Genomic DNA, 23947 nt, shown 5'->3' with positions numbered 1-23947 from the left:
TGCAGTTGTGTGCAAATACGGAACTGGTTTGACTATCGTAACCATATCTGTATTGTAAGTATATGAGTTACAATTTTCCTACTTCCCCACTTACAGTTGGGAGTTGAAAATATCCGTGAACTTAAACGATTTTAACAGGTATTTGAGAAGCTTGGTCCAAGTTTATATGATTTTCTACGCAAAAACAATTATCGCTCATTTCCAATCGATCTAGTCCGCAAGTTTGCCAGACAATTACTGGAATGTGTAGCATGTGGGTAGACAATACTTCCACATCTTATATTTTTCACCATTCATGGGCATTCAATTTTTTGCTTTTTCTCCATATGGTGTTGTTGGCTATTAGCTGTAGTAAAGTCCTATATCTTAGGATCATTATGATAGATTTTGCAATAGAACGACACCTTTATTGGTATCAGTGCCCTGCATCTGGCTTATCCTTGGCGACCCTTACTTGAATTCACGATCTCTAAACAGTGGTTTAACTTTTCTGTTTCTTCTGTATTCACTTCCTTTTAATTGCTTGTTTGCAGTCATGCATGATATGCGCCTCATTCACACTGATTTAAAGCCTGAGAACATTCTTCTTGTTTCTCCAGAGTACATCAGAGTACCTGATTACAAAGTACTTATTTTAGTTACTGTCTTGAATGATATAGTTTAATATTTGTTTTAATTGTGTTGAACCTTGTTGTTGACCTCTCATCTTAGTAATACGATGGCTGGATTCTCCTCACTGTGACTACACTAATAATCAACTCTTTACTTAGGTTTCAATCCGATCTTCAAAAAAGGGTTCCTTCTTTAAGAGAGTGCCAAAATCAAGTGCCATCAAGGTGATTGATTTTGGAAGTACAACTTATGATCATGAAGACAATAACTATGTGGTCTCGACTAGACATTATCGGGCGCCTGAAGTTATTTTGGGTGTGTTTCGTTCTGCAAACAAAGAAATCATTTTTGTTGTTCTTGTTTATATGTTACTTCATGGTATTTATGATTGAGTTTAGGACTTGGATGGAGCTATCCCTGTGATATTTGGAGCGTCGGTTGTATACTTGTTGAACTTTGCTCGGTCTGTTTAACAGTGATGAGTTCAATGTCTTTATTTTTAGCCATCTGTTCCTAATATGCTTTTGCATAAACTGAAGCTCCAGACACCTTGATGCAGGGTCAGACATTATTTCAGACCCATGATGACTTGGAACACTTGGCCATGATGGAAAGTGCGCTAGGACCCTTACCCTCAAACATGCTGAGACTTGCAGAGTAAGTGCCTTCAATTATTGATTTTATTTTCTTCTAGAAGTACTATTGAATGATCTTTAATGAATCAAGTAGCTGTAATTAAACTTTTTTCTTTATTTTTTTAGCCGACAGAAGTTTATTCGAAGGGGTCGTTTGAATTGGCCTGAGGGTGCAACCTCAAGGGAGAGTATGAAAGCTGTGCTGAAACTTCCTCGGCTGCAGGTATACCTAGTCAATATTAGCCAAATAAATTACATGATAACCTCTATCAGATTTTTTTTTTTTTGCCACAAATTGGATTTAGGGACATCAGAAGAATGGAGAGGAGTATTTGTAATTGTTAAACTATGTTGTATAAAGTAGTTGATTTGTCTACATGTAATTATTTCCATATGTTCAATTTGGTGGAGAGTTGGGTGGAACCACAGAGGAGATTTTTGCAAGATTTAGATTTCCCATTGCTCAGTGGATTGATATCATTGGATCCCAAGCTTCTGGGTTCTTTCTTAGTAGCCTGTTGCTTTTAATCTTATCGTCCGTGCTTGCACAACAGTTTCTTTCCCACAGTTAGAAGCCAAATATCTTTGCAATTAGCAGTCAAGTATGTCATCTAAATCTGTCTTTATGGTGCTTTTCTCTGCAGAATTTGGTGATGCAGCATACGGATAATTCAGCTGGAGATTTCATTAATCTTTTACAAGGGCTTTTGAGATATCACCCTGCAGATAGATTCTCTGCTAACGAAGCTCTCTTGCATCCTTTCTTCACAAGAATTGACAAGCAGAGGTCCTGGCCATGCCGCTGATTCTGTATTTGGCAACAAGCAGATAGAGTTGGCACTAACATTTCCGGGAGGAACAAGAACCAAATTGGCCACAATGCCCAAAGTGTTTCCAGTTACTCGGAAGCTTCTGCTAACCTGCAGTTGCATGCACACTGCACAATCTCGTCTATGAAGTATTGTATAGCTGTTCTGTTTTGTGTTCTTTGTTGTGATTAATGACTAGTTTTCTTCCCAAAAGATAGGCTCCAAAGCTACGAAATTTGTTGTATTAATGTTTATGGCTTTGCTTGTGCATGATCTTAATTCATACTGCTCTCCTCTAAAGTGTTCCGCATATAAACCTCATCACATTTTGTTCAGTTGATGCCGATCTCATTTTAATTCTCATCCAAGGGATTTAAAATTCCTCTTGGATGCATAAACACAGCTCCTCATTTTAATTCTCATTTTTATTTGATTTACATTTTAATAAAGTAAAATGCTATATTGTCACAACTCAAGCAGCGAATTAGATCTGACGAGTTGGTGTAGCAACTTCGGTCTCATCTTACACCGAGCTCTGTATGGTTTGATATCACTTGATGCATTACGAATCGTAACGCAGATCTTCCGTATCCGGTGATGTGACTGATATCTATTTATTGTATTACGAACCTAATCGTTTGTCTTGAGATAATCTCGAGCTTAAAAATATTTTTTATATTTAAAAAAATAAATTCGATAATAGATCAAATTTTTTATTTAACTATGAATAATAATAATAAAATCATAAATTACAATCATTTGAGATTGACTATAATAAAATCATTAATCTTTTATCAACTATAAATTATTTTATAAATAAATTATATAAATATATGAATAAGTTCATGTTCTAACTTATATATAAGTCAATTAACTTGGAATCACTCGCGCCGAATAACAATATCTCATATGCATAAGATATAAGAAATAAAATATAAATCAATTCGATCACTATAGTTAGCCACCGAGGCAGGAATCAAACTCTAATAATCCCCCCACGATTCCATGGGAATAATTAAAGCCCAAAAGCAAGCATCAGACCCAATCGATCTCCTCTCTTTCTTCACCACACAATCACTGGCCATGATTCCGTGATCCCCAAAAAAATGTTGACCCCGCCACTTCCGTCAAACCGCCACCGCCTTTTCCATTAAACAAGTAAACGAAAGGGTGCCCTTTGGTCCACACACACACGAGGAGGAGAGCGAGTGGTGGCGGAGAATAGGACAGAGTGAGCATAGTCTCTTCCTCAGGTCACAATTGAGGCCTTCGTCTTTCTTGGAAACTTCCACATCCATGAATCTGTGGCCGCCACCACCAACCTCCTCCCTTCTCTCTCTCTATCTCTCTCTCTCTCTCTCTCTCTCTCTCTCTCACGATATTAGAATGACAAAATATTATACACATACACGCACTCTTCATGAATTTTACATCTATATCCCTAAAATTAAGAATATCGAATGACATGTATTTTTACTTAATTTGAGAATGTAAAGAGCTCTTCTGTATGCTTTGATAGAAAATAGTATGTCAGTTTCGTTATTTTTGAGATTGTAGAAGGACATACGTGTAAAAGTGGCCAAAAGGAAACGGTGGATACCATGATGCGATTCCATTATCCCCGTCTTCTCCTCGAACCTTTCAATCTCGTTAACTTCTATTCCGGATCGCTATTTATAGCAGTGCAAGAAGCGATCCGTAGGGAAGGAAGAAAGACGACAAGAGGCCCGAGCGAAAGCAGTGCATAGCGGAGAGAAGAGAGAGAGCGAGAGAGAGATGGTGGTCATGGAAGCGGCCGCTATAGCCACCAGGTTTCTCAACCCAAGCCCTAACCCTAATTCTATCAGTAACCCGGTTCTCCGAACCGTTCCATGCCGACGCCGGCAGCCGCGGCTCCTCGCAGTGCGCTGCGTCCAGACACCCAGCCCCAGCCACAACCCCAACCCTGCCCGTGGCCCCCCGTTCTCCTGCTCCGCCGTCGCCTCTGACCAGGCCGCCCCCGCCGGCATCCCCCGCCATCGCCTCGCCCGCCTGGTGGACGAGTTCCGATCCCTCCCGGAGGCACTGGACCGAGTGAAGCGCCTCCTCGTGTGCGCCGCTTCGCTACCGGCCTTCCCCGAGGCCGGCAGGGTCCCGGCCAACCGCGTCATGGGCTGTACCGCCCAGGTCTGGCTCTCGGTGGCGGTGGACGAGCTCGGCCGCATGCGATTCGCGGCCGACTCCGATTCGGAGATCACCAAAGGTTTCTGCGCTTGCCTTGTCTCCGTGCTCGATGGGGCGCTACCGGAGGAGGTACTGGAGTTGAGGCCGGAGGATTTTGGCGACCTGAACGTGGTCGGATTGCCGGTAAAGGCACACTCGAGGATCAACACGTGGCACAACGTGCTTATCAGCATGCAGAAGAGGACCAAGGCCTTGATTGCCAAGAGAGAAGGGCGGCCGTCTTTGGATCCATTCCCGTCGTTGGTCATCGGGGCTGATGGGATTGAGGCCAAGGGGAGCTACGCGGAAGCTCAGGTGAGCTCTTCTTCCAACAAATCTGTCTGAATCAATCAAAGGATAAATTAATATCATCATGATCGAGTACATGTTCTTCTCTGCATCGCAACCAAGTCATATATGTTTCATGGTCATCATTGATGACGGAATGATGTTCAGTTAATTATTTTTTTGTGTTGAAGTATATCTATTAATAGCATTTATAGAGGAGTTTCTTGTTGGCACTTTTACGGCTCGTTGTTGTCGTTATAAATTGTTTAAAAGATCACATAATATACGTGTCCTGCTGTTTTCAGCTTAGTGTCAGTTTGCTGGATTGTTGTAAATGGGGTGTGACTTGTGCCTTATGTCAGTAAATAAGATAGTTAGGGAAGGTTATTGAAACATGCATGGGATAATATATTAGAAGTCATCAATTTTATCTTGATCCGCATTATTTTCGTACCTACTAGGTACCACTTTATTCTAATAAGCAACTAAGTCTCCTGGATGGTTGAATAGAGGCATATTGTGGTAAAAAAACATAGGACATTTTTCATGCAATTCAAATTGATAGTTGAGTAGCAATTGAAATGTTTTGAGATGGTTCTGTTATTTGTTTGCAATGAATTACCAGTTTATTCTTCAGGTGTTATTCCCTTGAATTTGGTTGTGTAAAGAGAGACATTAAGAAATGTACATTTTCTTTGGCATTTTACTGAGTCTTGTTTGAGGGTGCAGCTGATTCTTCTTATTCTCTCATTAGTTGCACATTCTTGAGTTTTGCCTGTAGTTCTTTGGTTGCCACTATTTTGACTCCTGTGCTCCTATAACATTATCGATGTGCTTATTTTGCTGCAGGCTTGACGATTGATGTCTTGAGCTCTATTTGGTATGAAGAAAAAAATCTATAAATACGATAAGATACAGTTGGATATTCCAATCACCTTTGTTGAAAATGGATGGGGTGGTGGGTATGAGTGTCATCAAGAGCGTCAGCTCATAAATTTTAGTTTCCTCATAGATCTAAACAAAAATAATCCTGTGTGGATTTGTAAAGATATGAAATGAATTATTGGCTGATTTTGATGTTGCCGACGATAATTAGAGGATTGTTTGAGCTAGGACCAAGGCAATGGTTTGATAATATTAGGCTATTGATAGCATGTGGACCCTTTTTCACATTTAGTTTTGTTGTAGATAACAACGCTGTGTATTGTATAATCAGGGGGCATTGTATCCATTTTACAGTTTCCAGCCAAAGATACTTTGGTCTTCCTTTGTTCTTATTCTTTTGTTTCAAATGACTCATCACTGGTTAATTCATGAGTTACCTTTGGACATTTCAGAACTATATGATGATTCTTCTATAAACTATATTTCATCAGTGCTAATGTTAAAACTTTTTGAATTCACAACTTTTTTTTTTTTATAACAACCGTAGTTATCTATCTCTGTTTCCTCATCTCTGTTATGATAATATTTTGGTTTTCTGTTACTGAAACTACTCAAAATTCTAACCTTTGCAACATAATTAAACTTATGAAATCATAAATTTACATTGATACTTCCCCCTGTTTTGATAAATTTGCTTTAATTTCCAAATCATATTCAATAATAGATTTGTCGTCCTCATTAACTGCACTTTCATTTCTATGTGCATTTGATTGAATTGTACTTTCATAGCTTGGTTTTAATTTTAGTGTACTTATCTTCTAAGGTTTGACTTGATAGAGAGGTTCATTTATAGTCTCTACTATCATTAATCATTTAAAATTTAGCTGTGGTTAGGTGAGACACCTATCACTTGGGATAGAGCGAGCCGTATGATTTTGACTTGCTTTATTGAAAAAAGAAAAAGAAAATTACTGTTTGATCTGGTGTTTAGATTTTGTAACTTGGTCACTTGTTTGAATTTTCAACTTTGTTGGTCAGCATTGGCCTCCAATTATGAGTCAGCAATTGACTTTAACAACTGCTGTTGCTTGTTCTGTTTTCCATTATGTTATGATTCTTTACACAGTCTATGGTGGACCAGTTTTATTCAAGTTTTATCCTCCTGTGACTATGATCAACTGACATGAAGATGCTTACATATGATTGATTACTAGTGCTTATATGTAAATTATACACCTTTTTCTCCGAGTAAGTTATATCATCTGTTTTCCTGCTTATATAGTCAAGTGTTGAATCATTGAGCTTGGATGTGACATAATTGTTTTTGACACTTTAGTTTCTTATCTCGATTGGACATGTTTCATAATTGCAATTCTTAGTAAACCAAGCATAGAATAATTCTTTGATTTGAGCATAATGTTCTTTAGCTTCTAGCCTTCTATTAATACTTATATAAGGAAAAAATATATTCACAATTTAAGCTATTTATATTTGGTTGTCTGAAATATCATGGTCGAAGAAGAATCCATGCTTAGTTTATATTGTAGATTGTGCTAATGACTGTTTGGGTGAAATCCTTTTAGTAGATTGGCTTGCATGTGTCTTTATCTATCTTTCTTGCTGGATGCTAACATCTAACTTTCAATTATGTGAACTTTCTATTTGAAGTAAATTACTTGTTTTTGCCTATGGAGGAATCCTATTGTTGAATACTTGGTGTAGAATGGCACAATTTTGTGTGACCACAAATAATATATGCTAACTGTGTTGGTCTATGCCAGTGGCATGTATGGTGCTGGTGATTTCATATAATCCTTTTATCAGTTGGGAGTCAAGGGAGCCCTGGTCCTTAACAGTGGCCACATCTCTTCCCTTCAAGGCACCCCTTTTGGGGTGGATCTTAAAGGACAAAACCACGTGGGCTGGAGCTCAAAGTGAACAATGTCTCGTGGGCCCCAAGCCTGGGCCATTGACAGGATTGTGCATTATGAGACCACGAACCATATAGGTCAAAGAGGCTTGTGGCTTCTGAACTAGGGACCCCTCAATCCTCAATGATGCCCACATATCCTCATGTTGGTTAGGGGTAGGGAGACTTGGGCTTTGAGTTAACAACTCTTCCCTTACCTCGAGCCACCTCTTCGGGTGGGGGGCTACAAAAGGACAAAGCTGTGCTGGTTGTAACTCAATGTGGACGATGCCTTGGCAGGTTCTAACCTAGATTGGTGACATATTTGTGTATCATTGTGCCAATCAGGTATTGACATGGCACTTAAGCTATGCCAAGGGTGTGCAGGTGGACCCTTTGGTAGATAGAGGATTTGTGCGCACATATTATGTCAGACTCTGCCAACATTTTGTCGACGTGTCCAAGTAGCGAAAATGAAAATTTTGTTATAAAAGGAGTTGTATACTTCACCTGGGTTTCCTGAAGTAAGATGTCTTTGTATTACTCAATTGTTTGACATGCATAAAAAATTTGGCAAGTTCTCATCATCCCTTTATAGTGTAATTGCAGGCAATGTTTTTATCTCCTGATGAACTGAAGATACAGGAGCTGGTGAATGTGCTAAGGGAAAAAAAAATTGGTGTCGTTGCACACTTTTATATGGATCCAGAGGTTCAAGGCGTTTTAACTGCTGCGCAGAAGTTGTGGCCTCACATCCACATATCTGATTCCTTGGTAATGGCAGATAGGGCTGTTAAAATGGCAGAAGCTGGTTGTGAGTACATTACAGTACTTGGTGTGGACTTCATGTCTGAAAATGTTCGTGCAATACTGGATCAGGCTGGTTATAATAAGGTAATGTAGTTTTCTTTTAATTTTTTTAAATGTACATTTTATGCACACATTGTTCAGTGTTCTGTGTTATATATCATGATACTTGCAAAAGTAGAATTTAATATGAGTGTTTGTAGGTTTTCATTGGTACTAGGTAGCACAATGAGCTGGATGATCTAAGGTTTTGCTTTCAAGAAACCATCATAATAACCAGATTGTTCAATTTGAACAGTAGTGGTTGATTGGATCTTAACAAATACATGTAACTCTTAGATTGAAGGTAGATTGTCTATATGTACAGTTTGGACTTATGGCTACAGACCCATTGGAAAACTTTTGCTACCTATTATGTCATTGCAAACTCATACCAAGTATAAAAATCATAGAAGACTTGGGCTTAGATTCTGTGGTCAAAGAGGTTAAGGTGTTACCAAACCTGTTACGGACTGTCACATCCTACTGATTCTCAGAATCTAATAATGGTTAAACTCTGAAGACAGCTTGGCAGAGCTGTTATGTTGCTTCTCGTTGGAGTGTTGTGTGGCCATTATACAGAAGATGTTGCATGCTGGTAATTATTATTCTATCTAATTGCCTCTGTGTACTGTAAGTGTACCAGTTCTTGCATGGACTGGTTCAAGTCTATCATCCTGTTAAAGGTTCATCCATATGCCTTTGGTGCCTCAGGACAGCAATCCATTTACATTTAGTGGAAACTTCTAACATTTTATTTTCAGAAAGATTTCCTTTTTTCCACCATCTTATACACTTCTATGAATATCATACAACAGTGCAGTTTAATGCCTTCTGATTGTTAATACATTGAAGTTAACATGATGATCACATAGTAACTCTCACCAGCATGTGAACTCTGCCTTTGTTCTTGGAAAAGAGAGTTCAACTCTTTTTGTTTTAGTTATGTTCATCATGGATTTTATTACTGGTAAGCTTGTTCTAGTTTGTCTTTTTCAGAAGCAAGCATGAAATGTCTCGTTAGAACATTTACTTGTTATCTTTTACAATGGATTTTTCGGAAGATTTTTAACAACCGTAGGTTTCTTACAGGTTGGTGTGTACAGAATGTCCAATGAATTAATTGGTTGCTCTTTGGCGGATGCAGCAGCAAGTCCATCATACATGAAGTTCTTGGAGGCAGCCTCTAATTCACCTCCTTCATTGCATGTGATTTATATAAATACTTCCTTGGAGACCAAAGCTTATGGACATGAACTAGTACCCACCATCACTTGTACTTCATCTAATGTTGTGCAGACTATATTGCAGGTTGTTAATAATTAAATTTGTATTACTAGTCTTGTATGCTTAATCTTTCCTTAAATACTAATAAAATATTCTTCAGGCATTTGCTCAAGTACCAGAATTAAATGTGTGGTACGGTCCTGATTCCTACATGGGTGCAAATATCGCGGAGTTGTTTCGCCAAATGGCTGACATGACTGATGATGAGATATCAAGAATACATCCAGAGCATAATAGGAACTCCATAATATCATTACTGAGTAGGCTCCGTTACTATCAGGTTTGTCAAGAAATCCAGTCTTTGCTTTCTTCAATCAACACTTCTTTTCATGTTTGGCTATCAGCTTCTATTAGATAGAAATGTGTTTATATAGCTCTTCTAGTTATTCTTTGGTTAAATCACAAAAAGAAAGATGGTACACAGATGCATATATGAGTGGCTTTCGAAGCAACTATGCTATTTAGAAATTTTTAAAAATAATTTTAGAGTGCTTCAAATGATTGATAATATCAGAATGTTATTTACATTAGTAATTGTTTATGGGATAGAAGATTTTGGTATGGTCATGCTAGATTTCTTAATGATTTAATGTCCCAATGTTTTTCTTGATGGGTTGAAGTATTATACCATTAGGATCTTGGTTTGTTTGCGCTTACATAGTGCAAGAGCAATTGAGTGACACCATCGAGTTTAGGTATCTAAAAGCTTCAAGACTAAAAATATAGTAGATAATCTATGGATATTCAAATGATAATTGTGTTTCTATAGTAACTATTACTGACTATTGTACTCCTGATTAATGTTCTTCGATGAAAATTGTTGCAACTTTGCTTATGAAATTTAACATGCAGGATGGTAACTGCATTGTGCACGACATGTTTGGTCATGAAGTCGTGGAGCGGATCAAAGAGTTGTACTGTGATGCATTCCTGACAGCTCATTTTGAAGTCCCAGGGGAAATGTTCTCTTTGGCAATGGAAGCAAAGCGGAGAGGAATGGGAGTAGTGGGTTCCACCCAGAACATTTTAGATTTCATTAAAAATCGGGTGCAAGAAGCCTTGGACAGGGATGTCGATGATCACCTACAGTTTGTGTTAGGAACCGAATCAGGGATGGTGACTTCCATAGTCGCTGTGGTTCGTGGGTTACTGGGTTCAAGGGAGTCGAGAGCCAAAATCAAAGTTGACATTGTTTTTCCCGTCTCATCGGATTCAGTGTCGAGGACATCATCGATAAATAGGTCTCAGGGTCTAAATCCTGATGTGGCAAGTGATCTTGCTAAACTTGCTGTTGTTCCTGGTGTGACAGCGGGTGAAGGGTGCTCTATTAATGGAGGTTGTGCTTCTTGTCCGTATATGAAGGTTAGCAGTAGTACCTCCGTTTAATTGCATCTATAATGATTTTATAGTAGTATTTAGATTGTTGTGAATTTTTAGATGCATTGTGAAAACATTAGAAGTCGCTGACCCAAAAGACTATGCTGGTCTAGTGTATGAAAGATTACAGACTGGGGTTTGACTTTCTCTAAAATCTGCATCTGTTGCATGCAGATGAACTCACTAACATCGCTGTTGAGAGTATGCCAGCAACTTCCTGACACAGATGGTGCTATTCGTGACTATGAAGCCAACAGATTTAATACGACAACACCTCATGGAAAGTCAGTTGCAGATATTGGATGCGAACCAATTCTGCACATGAGGCACTTCCAGGTTATTTATGGCATTTTCCCAAATCTTCATAAACATCACTCTGATCTCTCTCTCTCTCTCTCTCTCTCTCTCTCTCTCTCTCTCTCTCTCTGAAAGCTTCTATTTGCATCTCGGTAAACATCCCAATCCTTCTATTAGCAAATGCTGAAGATATTTGATCTTTCTTTCCAGGCAACAGGAAAGTTACATGAGAAGCTCATCCATCAGATACTTGGTACTTCTAATGAAACAACAGTATCAACATGACTGATGTCTCAAGATTTAATGATCTAAGGCTTGAGTTCGGGTAGGATGCGTACTATGCTCCACCCAAGTTTTGGTAACGATGCATAATACGTCAATGCTTATACCGTGGATCATACAGGCATGTCCAATATATTTTCTCTCAGCTTTGCCAATTTCATAATGGTTATCGATCTTTCTCAAGAATATTTACTTTTTAAGTGCTAGATTTTGTGGGATCAAAGAATGTATGGTTATCTATTAGAGAGGAAATTGGCATGTATCAATCAATTTTCCTCGAAACTATATGACACATTATTTACACGGTGATCATCTTTTTGATACAACTTATCTCTATCAATTCAAATATCTCCTGCTTGTTTGTTTGATTCCGCTTGCTATATGGTTATTTTGAATGCCAAGGCATTATTAGCCCACTGTTTGGGTGAAAAGGAATTAAATCTTCAATGCTATTAGTGATAGAGATAAGTTGAAATCTAAACTAGCATTTAGTGAGAAGCAGATAAAGATTATACTAGTGAAACACTGAAGTGCATTCAACAACTACTTTGTAATTGACAGCATCATTAAGCTAAAAACAGCACCATTGACATGAGATGACATTCTATAGACATGCCAATAGGTCACACTTACCACATCGAAATGTTAAGCATTCAATTCAGCGAGTTCTCTCCTTGCAGTTTCTGTCAAGGTGTACAGAAACCTTCTAGGATCACAAGCGTGGGGGTTAGAAAGAGCTGCATGAGCCAAGAAAGGCAACTTTCTCAAAGCCCTACCACTTGATCCCTGGTGACATCAGATACGACGATAGACATCAGAATTATGTTAATTTAATATAAATCTCAGTTTCTACCATAAAAAAGACCAGCTTGTTACCTCGCATGCTTTTGCAGCTTCAAGCAGAATCCTCGACAAATGAAGCGGCCCTTCAAGCTCTGTAGTCTCAGATGGATGCAGTGTCTCTTTCAAAGTAGAATAGTTGAGAAGCGGGAAATGAACTTGATCCTGGAGAACCCAAGCAATGAACATGATTCAAGACTAGATCCAAACGAACAAGAGTATCTTGGGGTTGTCTGTTGAGGGCGTAACAACTTTGAATATACAAGGGCTTACTTAGTAGAGCTACATGACAATCAAAGCAGTTTAAACACAGCCATGCAACGGCATTAATGTGATAACAGCAAGCTAAGGTCATTCTAATTCACCATCGTATCATCCTCATCCAAAACCTTTAGTGCACAGCTAAAGTTAAGAACGTCCATTAAAGATTTCTTTGTGCCAGCGGGTGCCAAATTGACATCAGACGCTCTAATGGTTGCAACCACAGATCAATCCTACAAAAATTCCTAGCCAACAGGTGTCTTTTTGTGACACTATGATGCAGTAAACCTTGGTTGTCACCAGTGTGGTTGGAATTATGGTGAGGACCAAATTCAAGATATCAACATTAGATGTCAACCAAGACACCATGGAAACATTGAATGAAGACATAATACACAATCGAAATATCCAACCAGTAAAAGGACATATCAGTAATCAAGCGTTGCCTGGCTTCCTATCTAAAAACACTATATTCCGATATATTCAAAGTTTAAATTTGGACATGGATCGATTTGCTTTGCTCGACCAATCAAAAACATATCCCAGAACCATTTTTTGAGATCAATATGTAGTAAATGAGAATAAAAGTTTGAGAGAAGCACCTGAGGATATGTAACAATTCCAGCTCGCAGAAGTTCTTGTAGGCATGACCTCAATATTTCATATCGTGCTTCAAGAGTAGGGGGGCCCACATATGCCTTGATGTCTGCTCGGTCAACAAAAGCAATATCTGCAACCTAAACAATGGTGAGCTTATATATTTGACAATAGAATAAACCACATGAGGACATAGTGGAAAATACAGTGCGTGTTAAAACTGTCGATCAAGCAAAACATCCCTATTTATATTTTTTTCATATTTATTGTACTTGTCCCTTAGAGAAAAGATTAAAGAGAAGATCATCAAAATCACAACATCAAGCTCTAGACCTTTTGCTAACAGCATCATAAAGTTCAAAGGCATGAACAACTTACCAATGGCTGTCGTTATATTTGATGTCGTGAGAATTATCACATTAGACCAAGATTTCAATCTGTCCATCTGAGTAAGCAAAGCATTCACAACCTAGTAAAAAACAAGTAGCACGATTAATCAGCATGAAATTCTATCATATTACTAACTCCGACTAATATCAGTGTCAAGGGAGAGATAAGTAAGGCCAGAAGTAGCACCCTTATGGAATCTGATGGTTCGGAACCAGACAAAGCCGCTTGTCTGGCAGCAGCAAGGCTTTCAACTTCATCTACAAAACAACAAATTTGAAACTCATGGTTTCATATTTGATCAATACAAGAACAATATGGGGTATCCATTGAACAAATTGATATAAAAGAAATCCATTAATTAAAACCATATCAAGCATATAAACTTGTATTATAAGAATCCATATAGTAAATCTCTAATAGATGGAAACCAAGCTTGTTGCTAAGCACTAAAGTTGTTGACAAGTGTCACAAGCAAGATTTCAACTTTCAGTTAAACCAGTATCTACTGATTGGTGCTTATTTTTATTTTTTTTCCACAAGTACTTACTGGTCTGGCCAAGGACCTCTAATGGACCATATGGATTAGTACCAATCAGTATTCATTTTCCTTTAACTACTTTTCAGTGACATTATATGGGACAAGTCTGTACACAATCTGATCTGTTAGTACCATACTGTCCAACAAGAGATTGAAACCAATATTGGGTCGAGATTTTTAATCTTGGTCACAGATGAGTTGAAATACAAGGAAAACAATTAATTAAGGAACCAGTGATTTAAAAAACGCTAGGCGCCAAAAGACGCCAAGGTCCAAAAACGCCCGAAGCGCTAGGCGCTCGCCGGAGCGAAACGAGACGCAAAAATATAAAAATATATAATACAATTAATAAATATAATTATTTAAAATTTTAAATAAAAATATGCCATTAAATTAAGAAAATCTAAGATACAAAATCATAATGTCACATTAACAAAAAGTTTCAAATAAATAAAAATTAACACTATTAAAATTAAAATAATATATTATTAATCTATTAACAGTATTGAAAATTAATCATTTCAAATAAACTTAATAATATTTACAGTATACAGTATACATATACTGTTAAAAGGAAGTGTAAAGGGGTGCTGAGCCTGCTGACTGAGAAAAGAGGAAACGGCAGCGATAGCGGCGAGCGACGACAACGGCGAGCAACGGGAGGCGCGAGCGGCGACAGCGACAGCATTTGCGAGCAGCGACAATGGCGAGCAGTAGGATCGGGATCGACAGCGGCGAGGGCTAAGGTTCGATTGTCACTTATATCAGTTTTAGTTGGTTCGATTGAACCAACTAACCATCATAGACCGAACCAGGACCGAACCAGACCTAAAATCCTAGTTCGGTCGCCTTGGTTAACCCGGGCGCTCGCCCGAAGCGCCCAGCGCCTGGGCTCAGGCGAGCACCCAGGCGGCGACTGTTTGAAGCACGCTGCCTGGGAGATTAGCGAGGCGCTCAGGCCTCGCCTCGCCCGAGGGCCTTTTAAAATCGCTGGAAGGAACTAGGTTGCTACTGGGTAAAAGGTTGGGGCATGTCTATCTAATTTATCCAACTACAAACAGTAGTTGTGAGGGTCAGCACATCAATCTCGTTCAACTACATGCTACTTGACATATACCTACCTTCAATTCTTTTTTTTATTTTTGACACATATATTCCCATGCCTTCTTATTCCGACACTATATAAGATATGATGGTTATTAACATCAAATCAGTGAAACAGAAATAGACATAAAATGTATAAATTAAATTTATGGCATTTCGTCATTAAAAAAACTACTTTAGACTATTTCCTGGAACTGTACAATAGATTTTGATCAGTTCAAAAAATTTGTATATTAGAGAACTTGAGTTCCAAGAATCCAAAGTGTTCTCATCATACACCACAATGTATCAGTTGCATGCAAACTTATGAAGTACAATGACAAGGTGATCATCTTAAACACACTCAAGGAAGAAAATAAACAAAATTAGATCAGATGAAAGCGAACCAATCAAGACGAATACAAGATTATTTTCTTCTTCCACCATTTCCTGGATTTTCTGGAAAAGCTTCGCAACCTGTAGAGGTCTCATGATGAGCAAATAAAAATTCAAATAAGTAGACATCCTACACCAGTCACTGTTTCCATGAGGATAAAAATATTTGTTCATTATATTTATCCTCCATACGACCAAATATTAATAAAACTGTAACATATAACCCTGTGGGGACAAGAAAATTGTATAGGAAATGAATAACAGGCACCTCGAGCTGGAAACACTAATAGTTTTAGCTAATGGCATTTATTTGTTATATTAACAAATCCATGAGCAAGATCGTCATGTTTGAAGACTACAGAAAGAGACAAAACAATGAACTTGATCCCTCTATGAAAATTGATATATTTAACATTTTCTCTAGCTACAAAGATGGACTGCAAATCTCTATCTTTTCATGATCAGCTAAAGTTAATTCAATCCAACACTGTGGTCCCAAAAATGATGAATGGATGAACCTTACTCTCCAACTAATTCAAGATCAACAGTCAAAAATTTGAGTATAAGACAGTAATTCTACAAAAAGCTAAGAAGCTAAAAGGAGTAAATAATAATATTGAAACAGAATAAAAACATATATTTGAAGAGACAGAAACAGTTGAACAAGAAGGTAATACAACAAAAGTAAAACAAAATCATATCTTTAAGAAAATATAAAGCACTTTCCATTTCATTATTTCTCAACCACTGGCAATAACCATATTTCTGCTTATTACCAAAATATACAAAATCAATCAATTTACTCCATTACTTCCCTTACCTTTGATATTCTAAGAATTCTTTTATTAATGGAAATGAAATATAAACTTGTACAAATTTCAACCACCAAATAGAATGCTTGAAAAATTATCTACATGTCAATCTTTCTTTCTCAATGTTTATAATTATTTTCAGAAAAATATATTACCAGGAAATGCAAGCTACAGATGTAAGAGTCTGCTGAACATAAACTACTAGAAGAGGCACCAGTTTATATGAAATGATAAAGCATACCAATTTTCCACTTTCTGAAAACCATTTGCTGAATAATGAATGAGCATTGACTTCTACTAGCTGGCACCATGAGTACCTATTATAGACAAATAATAATATCATCACCTAGAAATAATGACGTAGTATTATGGAAAGATAAGCATTAATGAAATTTCATCCTTAACAAACCTTGACTTCAAACGTATAGAAAGCTTTTGAGCCAATGCTTTGCACAAAGATGTCTTTCCAGTTCCGGGAGGTCCATGTAAAAGGATAATCCTATAAATACAATATTGAACCTGAGAAATAAAGTTCACCTTGCACAAAATGGGTGCATTTTGAATAATTCATGCTAAATGATCATTTCGCCACCAAAATCTTTTTGAAATCACTAAAACTCCACAACATTCAATGACATATATCATAAAAAAGTGGCAGCTAGAAATAAATTGCATACTACATATGCCCCACAAAACAAAGGTATGTTACCAGGAAAGCTTGCTATGAGATGAACCAAAGACGTTACATATTTAATATGTAACTATGTATATCTGATAGTAGTAAATCTGCAAAGTTGATGAGTTGCCCCAATTTAAACTGCTCAACCCATCTTGCTTTGTAAAATAAAATGCATGGCCATTGTAGGTCTTAAAAATGCCAAAAATAACAGAGAGCAGTCCAATTCTGCATCTTGTACACTACTACTGCAATAGCATATTTTTCAAATAGTCAAACAATGAACAAAAGTTGCACCAGTTACTCATTGCAAATCAAAATCAACTGCTTTCAGGACAACATCCAACATGTAAAAGTATATTCAAATGGATAAAGAACAACAGTCATGCACAAGCCCAATGACAGTATGCATAGACCTAAGGATTCTGAGGATTGGCACATAGGCAACAAATGCCTGAATAGAGAAGACTACTTCAATATCTTCTAGTAAATGAGATGAGTGAAGATTTCAGAAATGATCTAGAAAATAAAGAACAAAATATTTTTCAGATTTCAAAACATTGATTGTATATATATGGAAAGATTCCATTGGTCATCTTGATTTGTTAAATCGAAGTAACGCATGTGGCTCGTGCGCTGAAAGAACAACAGTTTCTGGATTTAATGACGAACACAAGTTTAGTTTTTTTTTAACAGACATTTAAATTATTTAAGGTAGTTCCACTAAGTAGAGAATAGGAGAACAGAATGAATATATAGTGTAAGCCAATGATTTAAAAAGCGTTAGGCGCCAAGGTCTAAAAACGCCCAAGGCGCTAGGCGTTCGCCCGAGTGAAGCGAGGCACTAAAATATAATAATATATAATATAATTAATAAATATAATTATTTAAATAAAATATATGTTATTAAATTAAAAAAAATCGGGTACAAAATCACAATAAATAAATAAATAAATCATAATAGTATTTTTTTGTTTTTAAATAAAAAAATATACTATTAAATAATAAAAATTAATAGTATTAAAATCAAAAAAATATGTTATTAATCTAACAAATAAAAATACTATTATTAGTATACAGTTAGCAGTATACTGTTAATAGTATAGTGATAAGAGTGTGAGAAGACCAAGGCTGCTGAGGCAACGATAACGATAGCAAGCGACAGCCGTAGCTGGAGCGGGAGCGGCGAAAGCGAGAGTGGCAACAACAACGGCGAGCGACGACAATAACGACGAGCAGCGATTGTGGCAGCAACGAGTAGCGACAGTAGCGGTGAGCAACGACAATGGCAGCGGCAGCAGAGAGCAGCGACAGCAAAGAAGAAATCTCGACGACAAAATTGCGAGTGTTAAGGTTGGAGAAGTCAGGGAAATCGCGAGAGGGAGCCTGATATCGGTGATTTAGTTAGTTCGATTGAACCAACTAAAGCACCGAAGACCAACCAGACCTAAAAATCTGGTTCGGTCGCCTGGTTTAACCCAAGCGCTCACCCGAAGCGCCCGGTGCTTGGGCTCGGGCGAGTGCCCAAGCGGCGCCTCTTTAAAGCGAGGCGCCTGGACATAAAGCGAGGCACTCGAGCCTCACCTAACCTCGCCCAAGCGCCTATTGAAATCACTGGTGTAAGCTGACTTAAGTAGGAAGACAATATAATTAGAAAATACAAAAAAAAAAACTAAAGAGTTCAGATAATAGCATAGGAAGTTTGAAGGTTTGCATATTAAAGCTAATTGTTTGATTGATTCAGCAATGATCAACAACTGATTGCATTTGTATTGTGTAGCTTATAAGAGAGGTTTCCAACAATTATACATGACTATTAGACTACAATAATGCTCCAAAACATAATTTGGGAACAAAGAATATAGCATGATTTATACAGGTACAACCTCATGACATTAATTACAAAGGCTTAAATAGATTGAAACATGAGAATTTATCAAAAATCATAATGAACATGAAACACATCACAAAGACAAATATCTTAAGTTTCTAAATGTTTCTCACCTGTTCCATGACACGAGGCAAGGATCTACACCTCTCTCGGTAAACAAAAGAGCACTAGCGGCATACCGCAGCAACCGCTGTTTGAGACCAGTTTCATATATTAAGCTGCAGGAATAGATATTAAATTAATAAAAAAATACATATAACAAACTAAGTGACCATGAAAAAGCTGAAAGATATACTGAACCTTTCCCACAATCCATCAAATTCTCTTGCTGGTAGAACCCACTCGTTGAAGCTAGAAAGCATATCATCTCCACTGGGTTCCTCACCTGGGCCCTCTTCATTAAGCTGTAGAAAAGGTATATCTATCATTTATAATAGCTGAATTGTAACAAATAGCATATTAAATTTTCAAAATTAGAAATATGAAATAATGTCAAATCTGATAATGTGAACCTCTAATGATCTTATCCACAGTGTAACAAATTGACCGACAAAATGTCAGTAGTATATTTTGAACAAGGCATGCAATTTCGAATAATACCACCCGGTACAAGCAGTACGTACCGGTCCGTCAGTTTACCGGTACACGGACCGCCCCTTATCGGAAGAAACGAAATATATATATATATATATATATATATATATATATATATATATATATATATTGCATTGGAGAAGAAAAAGGCGACGTAGCCTTTTATAAATATATAAATATATATATAAATATAAACGAGGTGACGTCGTCTTTTATAATATATATATATATATATATATATATAAACGCGCCTGGGAGAAGAGAGAGTATATATATATACCAAATGATATACCGCTCGATATACAATTTCATATCGTACAGAGCAAACGTCAAAACTTCGATACGGTACGAAATTGCATACCTTGAATCTGAAAAGTAAAAAAATAAGTGAAATTTGATAAAAGATTATTATTTTCTTAACTTTGGACAAAATAATCAAGATTGAAGCCAAAGACCGGTTTTGATTAATAATGAGACAGAACACCTACCTTGATTGAAATATACTGGAAAATGGTAAAAGGAGCTGGAGGGAAATTGCATGAAGAAGAGGAGAGAAGAAAAGAAGGAAAGGAGGACCAAGAAGAAGAGAAGAATACAACAAAAGAGATGATATTTGTATAAGTTTTCTACATTTTATACTTTGAATTTTCTAATTAATTAATATTTTGGAATTTGAATTTGTTCAATATACAAGAGTTGATATTTGATTCTGATCAAATTGATTATTCTAGCAGAATTATAATTATTTTTAATGTTCTTCATCAGCATCCCAAACAAAACATTATGTATTTATTGATCATAATTCCTAAGGAAATGTTATCTATTTATATATCATAACTAATTGAACAATTGATTAGTTCAATGGCACATAGGTTGATAGATGGTTTTGTTAACTAGAGACTGCTAATGATGGATTCTCAACGGAAAACATTGTATGATGAAATTTACCAATTTTACCAGCTTCACAATTCTTAAGTTTCCTTGTATAACCTAAATCTTAAAGAGTATGTAAAGAGAAATGAAGCACCAAACTATAATGAATTTATTTTCAGTTGATGAACACATGCCAAAAGCTAAGAGGAAAGATAAATGACCATCGCTTTCCAACTTGCAAATGACATAACCATTAAAATTAGAGCCATTCAAAATAAAGAGACTACATTTTTATTCAAAAGTAACAAATGACCAACATTGGAAGCACTAATCACATACAGAGTACAACATAAACACGCATACCTGATATACATGCACAACCGGTCTGACTTGCCAAAATAGTAAGACTTTATGGTTCTCCACCCACTCATCTGCAAAAGAATGGATACATTAGAACCCAACAAAGAAATAACAACTAAGATAGAAACCTAAGAGAAAAGTCACTTCATTAAGCTATTCAACCTGTGTCACAAACTAAGATTCTTTTTACATTTTCAACAAAAAAAGAATCATCAGCAGGCACTGGAATGGGACCATCAACATAGGTCATGCTCCTTTTCTCAAGCATCCTAGTAAAGATTAAATTATGATTAGGAAGTTACAGCACCAATAACTAGGTAAAATATGTAAAACATATTGAAACATCAAACACTTAAGAAAAGAAGACTAAAACCAAATATGTTCATATCCAAGAGATGAAAAAAATACAGTATGTGCAGAGCTATCTTGATAAATAAAGGCATGAGAAGAATAACAATCATCATCAAAGTACCACATAGAAAATAAACAAAATAAAAATCAAAACTTGTATTATTTCAAGTATTCATTACCATAAATGTTCTGACCTTACAGTCAACATTATCCAACTCTTGCTGGGGACAGTTGAGTTGGAACCTCGTGAGAAAAAACCAAAACCAGGAAGGTAAAAGGTGAAGTTATTGCCCTAATTTTCTTTATCCGGTACTAGAAGTAAATAAAAAGCATCAGCTGATGCCAAGTTTTCAACAATAAGCTTCACTGGGCCAAAACTTAAGTGACAGCTGCCCCATCATTGACCGTGTTCCCACATGCAACTCAAGTGGACATTGACCATATTGTCACCATACAGAATAAGCATGAGACATGAGCATTGTTGAACATATACACGCAAATATAAAAACTTTCACTACGGCCCGCCCACTATAATCAGAGAATCGGACACCACAATCTAATGGGGAAGTACCCCATATATGCTCTAGATAAGTCCTCATCACTTGGTTACTAAATGGTTGTCAAGAATCTTGTCATTAAACAGAGACCAGCAACTACACTACGAGGAGATACCATTAATGGTCTGAGAGCTCCATATCACACAATCAAACAACTTCTAGTAACTTTATTACTCTATGTTACCCACTCTCTCCAAAACTTCCTTTTTTCCTCTAGCTGATGTCCTTCTGCATACGTTGATATGACCTCGATGTTATTGAATTTATTTAACATGGTCTGACATGCAAAGAATTACTCTTCCAAGTCAAAGTCTTGTGTACCATATGAGCATGCTAGTCAGCAACTTTGCACAAGAAGAGACTAATATATCATTGGCACGACTCTATACCATTGAGCATATCTCTATCCCAGGCAGCTGATCTGTCATCTCCCACTAAAAATTTTCTAGACCACTTTCAAAAGGGATCTCCATGGTTCTTATCTCATTTTACAACTACTTCCAAAACCTATCTCCTAACACAGTAGAACCAAATAACTGGCATACCATCATGCTTCAGTGAAGCCACCACACAAGAATTTTGCTTCATATGTGCATTAAGATTTCTGTAGTCCTCCTTGGATAAAATGCATGACACGCACAACTACAACGGTCCCAAACTAATTGACGCTGCAAGTGTTACCATATTCTTCCTCATCACTGTTAAAAACATGTGGAGTTTTTCGTTAACGTTGATCAGTATCTCAAGGGAAACCAAATTCAACGAAAACAGTGCACCGCTACGCTTCTACCTTCAAACATCTCAACAGAAGCAAAGACTCCCTGAGTCATTTTAGAAACAACAAAGAAAATCCAAAATCATCCACGTTCTATCACTTTGGGACTTATCTGAATAGCAGGAGAGGGAGAGAAAGATAAGAACCTTTCAACGGCGGCGCGTGCGTCCTCAGCTCGAGCAGTGCTCGAGGGTTTCAAGCAGACCTCAACTGCGGACCAAAAACAAATCAATCGCTCCAGGAAAGACTCGATAATTTGGAAAAAAGGGATGAGGAGGAGAGGAAGAAGAATCGGCTTTACCGGAAACGAGGACCTTATCATCTGCGGCGGAGATCGGCGGCGGCAAAGGCGCGGGGCGGCCAGAGTCGCCCTCCGGCTTGGAGAGGCCGCCTACCTCGGAGCCATTCTCGAGCGAAACCTCCATCGGAGAGCTCATCAGCTTTTCTCTCCCCTCCTAAGAATGAGGAGATGGAAGCGAACCAGATCGGACGACTGCGGGAACCCTAATTTGAAAGTTCGAATATAATTCTCGTTCCCTCGCTTCGTAACGACGGCTTCCGCCACGTAGATGGGCCGGTTCTGTACATAACTGGGCTCGAAAACTAATACTAAGCCCGGTCCGGCCCATCAAATAAATACAGGGCGATATGCTATATTTTATTATAAAAACAATTTTTATTTTTCTCTGATTTGAAATAAATATGTATAGAAATTCTGAAAAACATAAACTCATGGCTTAATAAATCATAAAAGAAGACCATTGAAACCTTGAAAACCCATCAGACCATAGAAGTATATATGAAATAATTTGTTTTTTCAGAAATTAAAATTTTCAAAGATATATATGCATACAGATTTCGAAACAGTATATACAAAGAAACTATTTTTCCTTCCTTATTCTGATTTGTTAGAAACTAAAAAAAATCTAAAGAAATGTGTTTACCAAATCAGAAAAGGAAAATTCTCTTGTCATCAAAATTTCCAGAACCATTGAACTGTAGGAGTATTCCATGTTCTGATTTATTATTTTTCCAAAAATAAAAATATAAAGAAATAATTGGTGCTTCAAATACTGACAAATTAAAATAGATTATTTAAATTGCATGGTAGGTCATGATTATTTAATTAACATAACCCCAACATGGGCCTTTATATTCTATTTTTCCAAAAAATATTTATTTTTCTTCCTTTTTCTGATTAGTTAAGAGTTGAAAATATCGAAGAAATATGTATAAAATTCTAAAAAATATAAAACTCTACTCCAAAAACATTAATAAAATTTAATACCATAAAAGTGTTTTCAAAATAATATTTACAATTTTTTTCATTAAATATTAATAATTGATATTACTTCATACTGAGCTCAAAAAGATCTCTCCTCTACTGTTTAACACACAACAAAAAAAAATGCTCATGCAATATAACAAACAGCCTTCCTACTTATTTAGTTTTCACATAGGAATTAGGGAAATTCTCATACCATTCTTATTTGCAAAATGCTGCTGAACATGATTGCTCAAACT

At 37.0% G+C, this 23947-nt stretch overlaps 3 protein-coding genes across 3 annotated transcripts in view; 2 read left to right on the top strand and 1 right to left on the bottom strand.

The window, feature by feature from the left end:
- The window catches only part of LOC135633480 (serine/threonine-protein kinase AFC2-like), a 4311-nt gene extending 1978 nt beyond the window's left edge, over positions 1-2333 (top strand). The window contains exons 5-12 of the mRNA XM_065142962.1: positions 6-54; positions 139-253; positions 534-625; positions 795-927; positions 1011-1075; positions 1172-1269; positions 1374-1470; positions 1892-2333. Coding sequence (XP_064999034.1) covers positions 6-54; positions 139-253; positions 534-625; positions 795-927; positions 1011-1075; positions 1172-1269; positions 1374-1470; positions 1892-2053 — 811 coding nt within the window. The 3' untranslated portion in view covers positions 2054-2333. The remainder of the gene's footprint in view (positions 1-5; positions 55-138; positions 254-533; positions 626-794; positions 928-1010; positions 1076-1171; positions 1270-1373; positions 1471-1891) is intronic.
- Positions 2334-3698: 1365 nt separating this feature from the next.
- LOC103978527 (quinolinate synthase, chloroplastic) lies at positions 3699-11797 on the top strand. The gene is made up of 7 exons (XM_009394353.3): positions 3699-4573; positions 7950-8234; positions 9279-9497; positions 9574-9753; positions 10326-10835; positions 11025-11186; positions 11358-11797. The coding sequence occupies exons 1-7, from the start codon at positions 3833-3835 to the stop codon at positions 11430-11432; spliced, it is 2172 nt and encodes a 723-aa protein (XP_009392628.2). The 5' UTR covers positions 3699-3832; the 3' UTR covers positions 11433-11797.
- Positions 11798-11926: 129 nt separating this feature from the next.
- On the bottom strand, positions 11927-23063 carry LOC135633524 (pachytene checkpoint protein 2 homolog). The gene is made up of 14 exons (XM_065143063.1): positions 22725-23063; positions 22570-22633; positions 20903-21009; positions 20744-20811; positions 19214-19317; positions 19027-19131; positions 16756-16845; positions 16588-16663; positions 15546-15615; positions 13704-13774; positions 13506-13596; positions 13133-13260; positions 12306-12434; positions 11927-12215 (listed from the first exon to the last, which is right to left on the bottom strand). The coding sequence occupies exons 1-14, from the start codon at positions 22858-22860 to the stop codon at positions 12075-12077; spliced, it is 1380 nt and encodes a 459-aa protein (XP_064999135.1). The 5' UTR covers positions 22861-23063; the 3' UTR covers positions 11927-12074.
- Positions 23064-23947: the final 884 nt, after the last annotated feature.

This window comes from Musa acuminata, chromosome BXJ3-3, assembly GCF_036884655.1.
Source record: "Musa acuminata AAA Group cultivar baxijiao chromosome BXJ3-3, Cavendish_Baxijiao_AAA, whole genome shotgun sequence".
NCBI lineage: Eukaryota > Viridiplantae > Streptophyta > Magnoliopsida > Zingiberales > Musaceae > Musa > Musa acuminata.
This window is presented reverse-complemented; position numbering and strand designations above follow the sequence as displayed.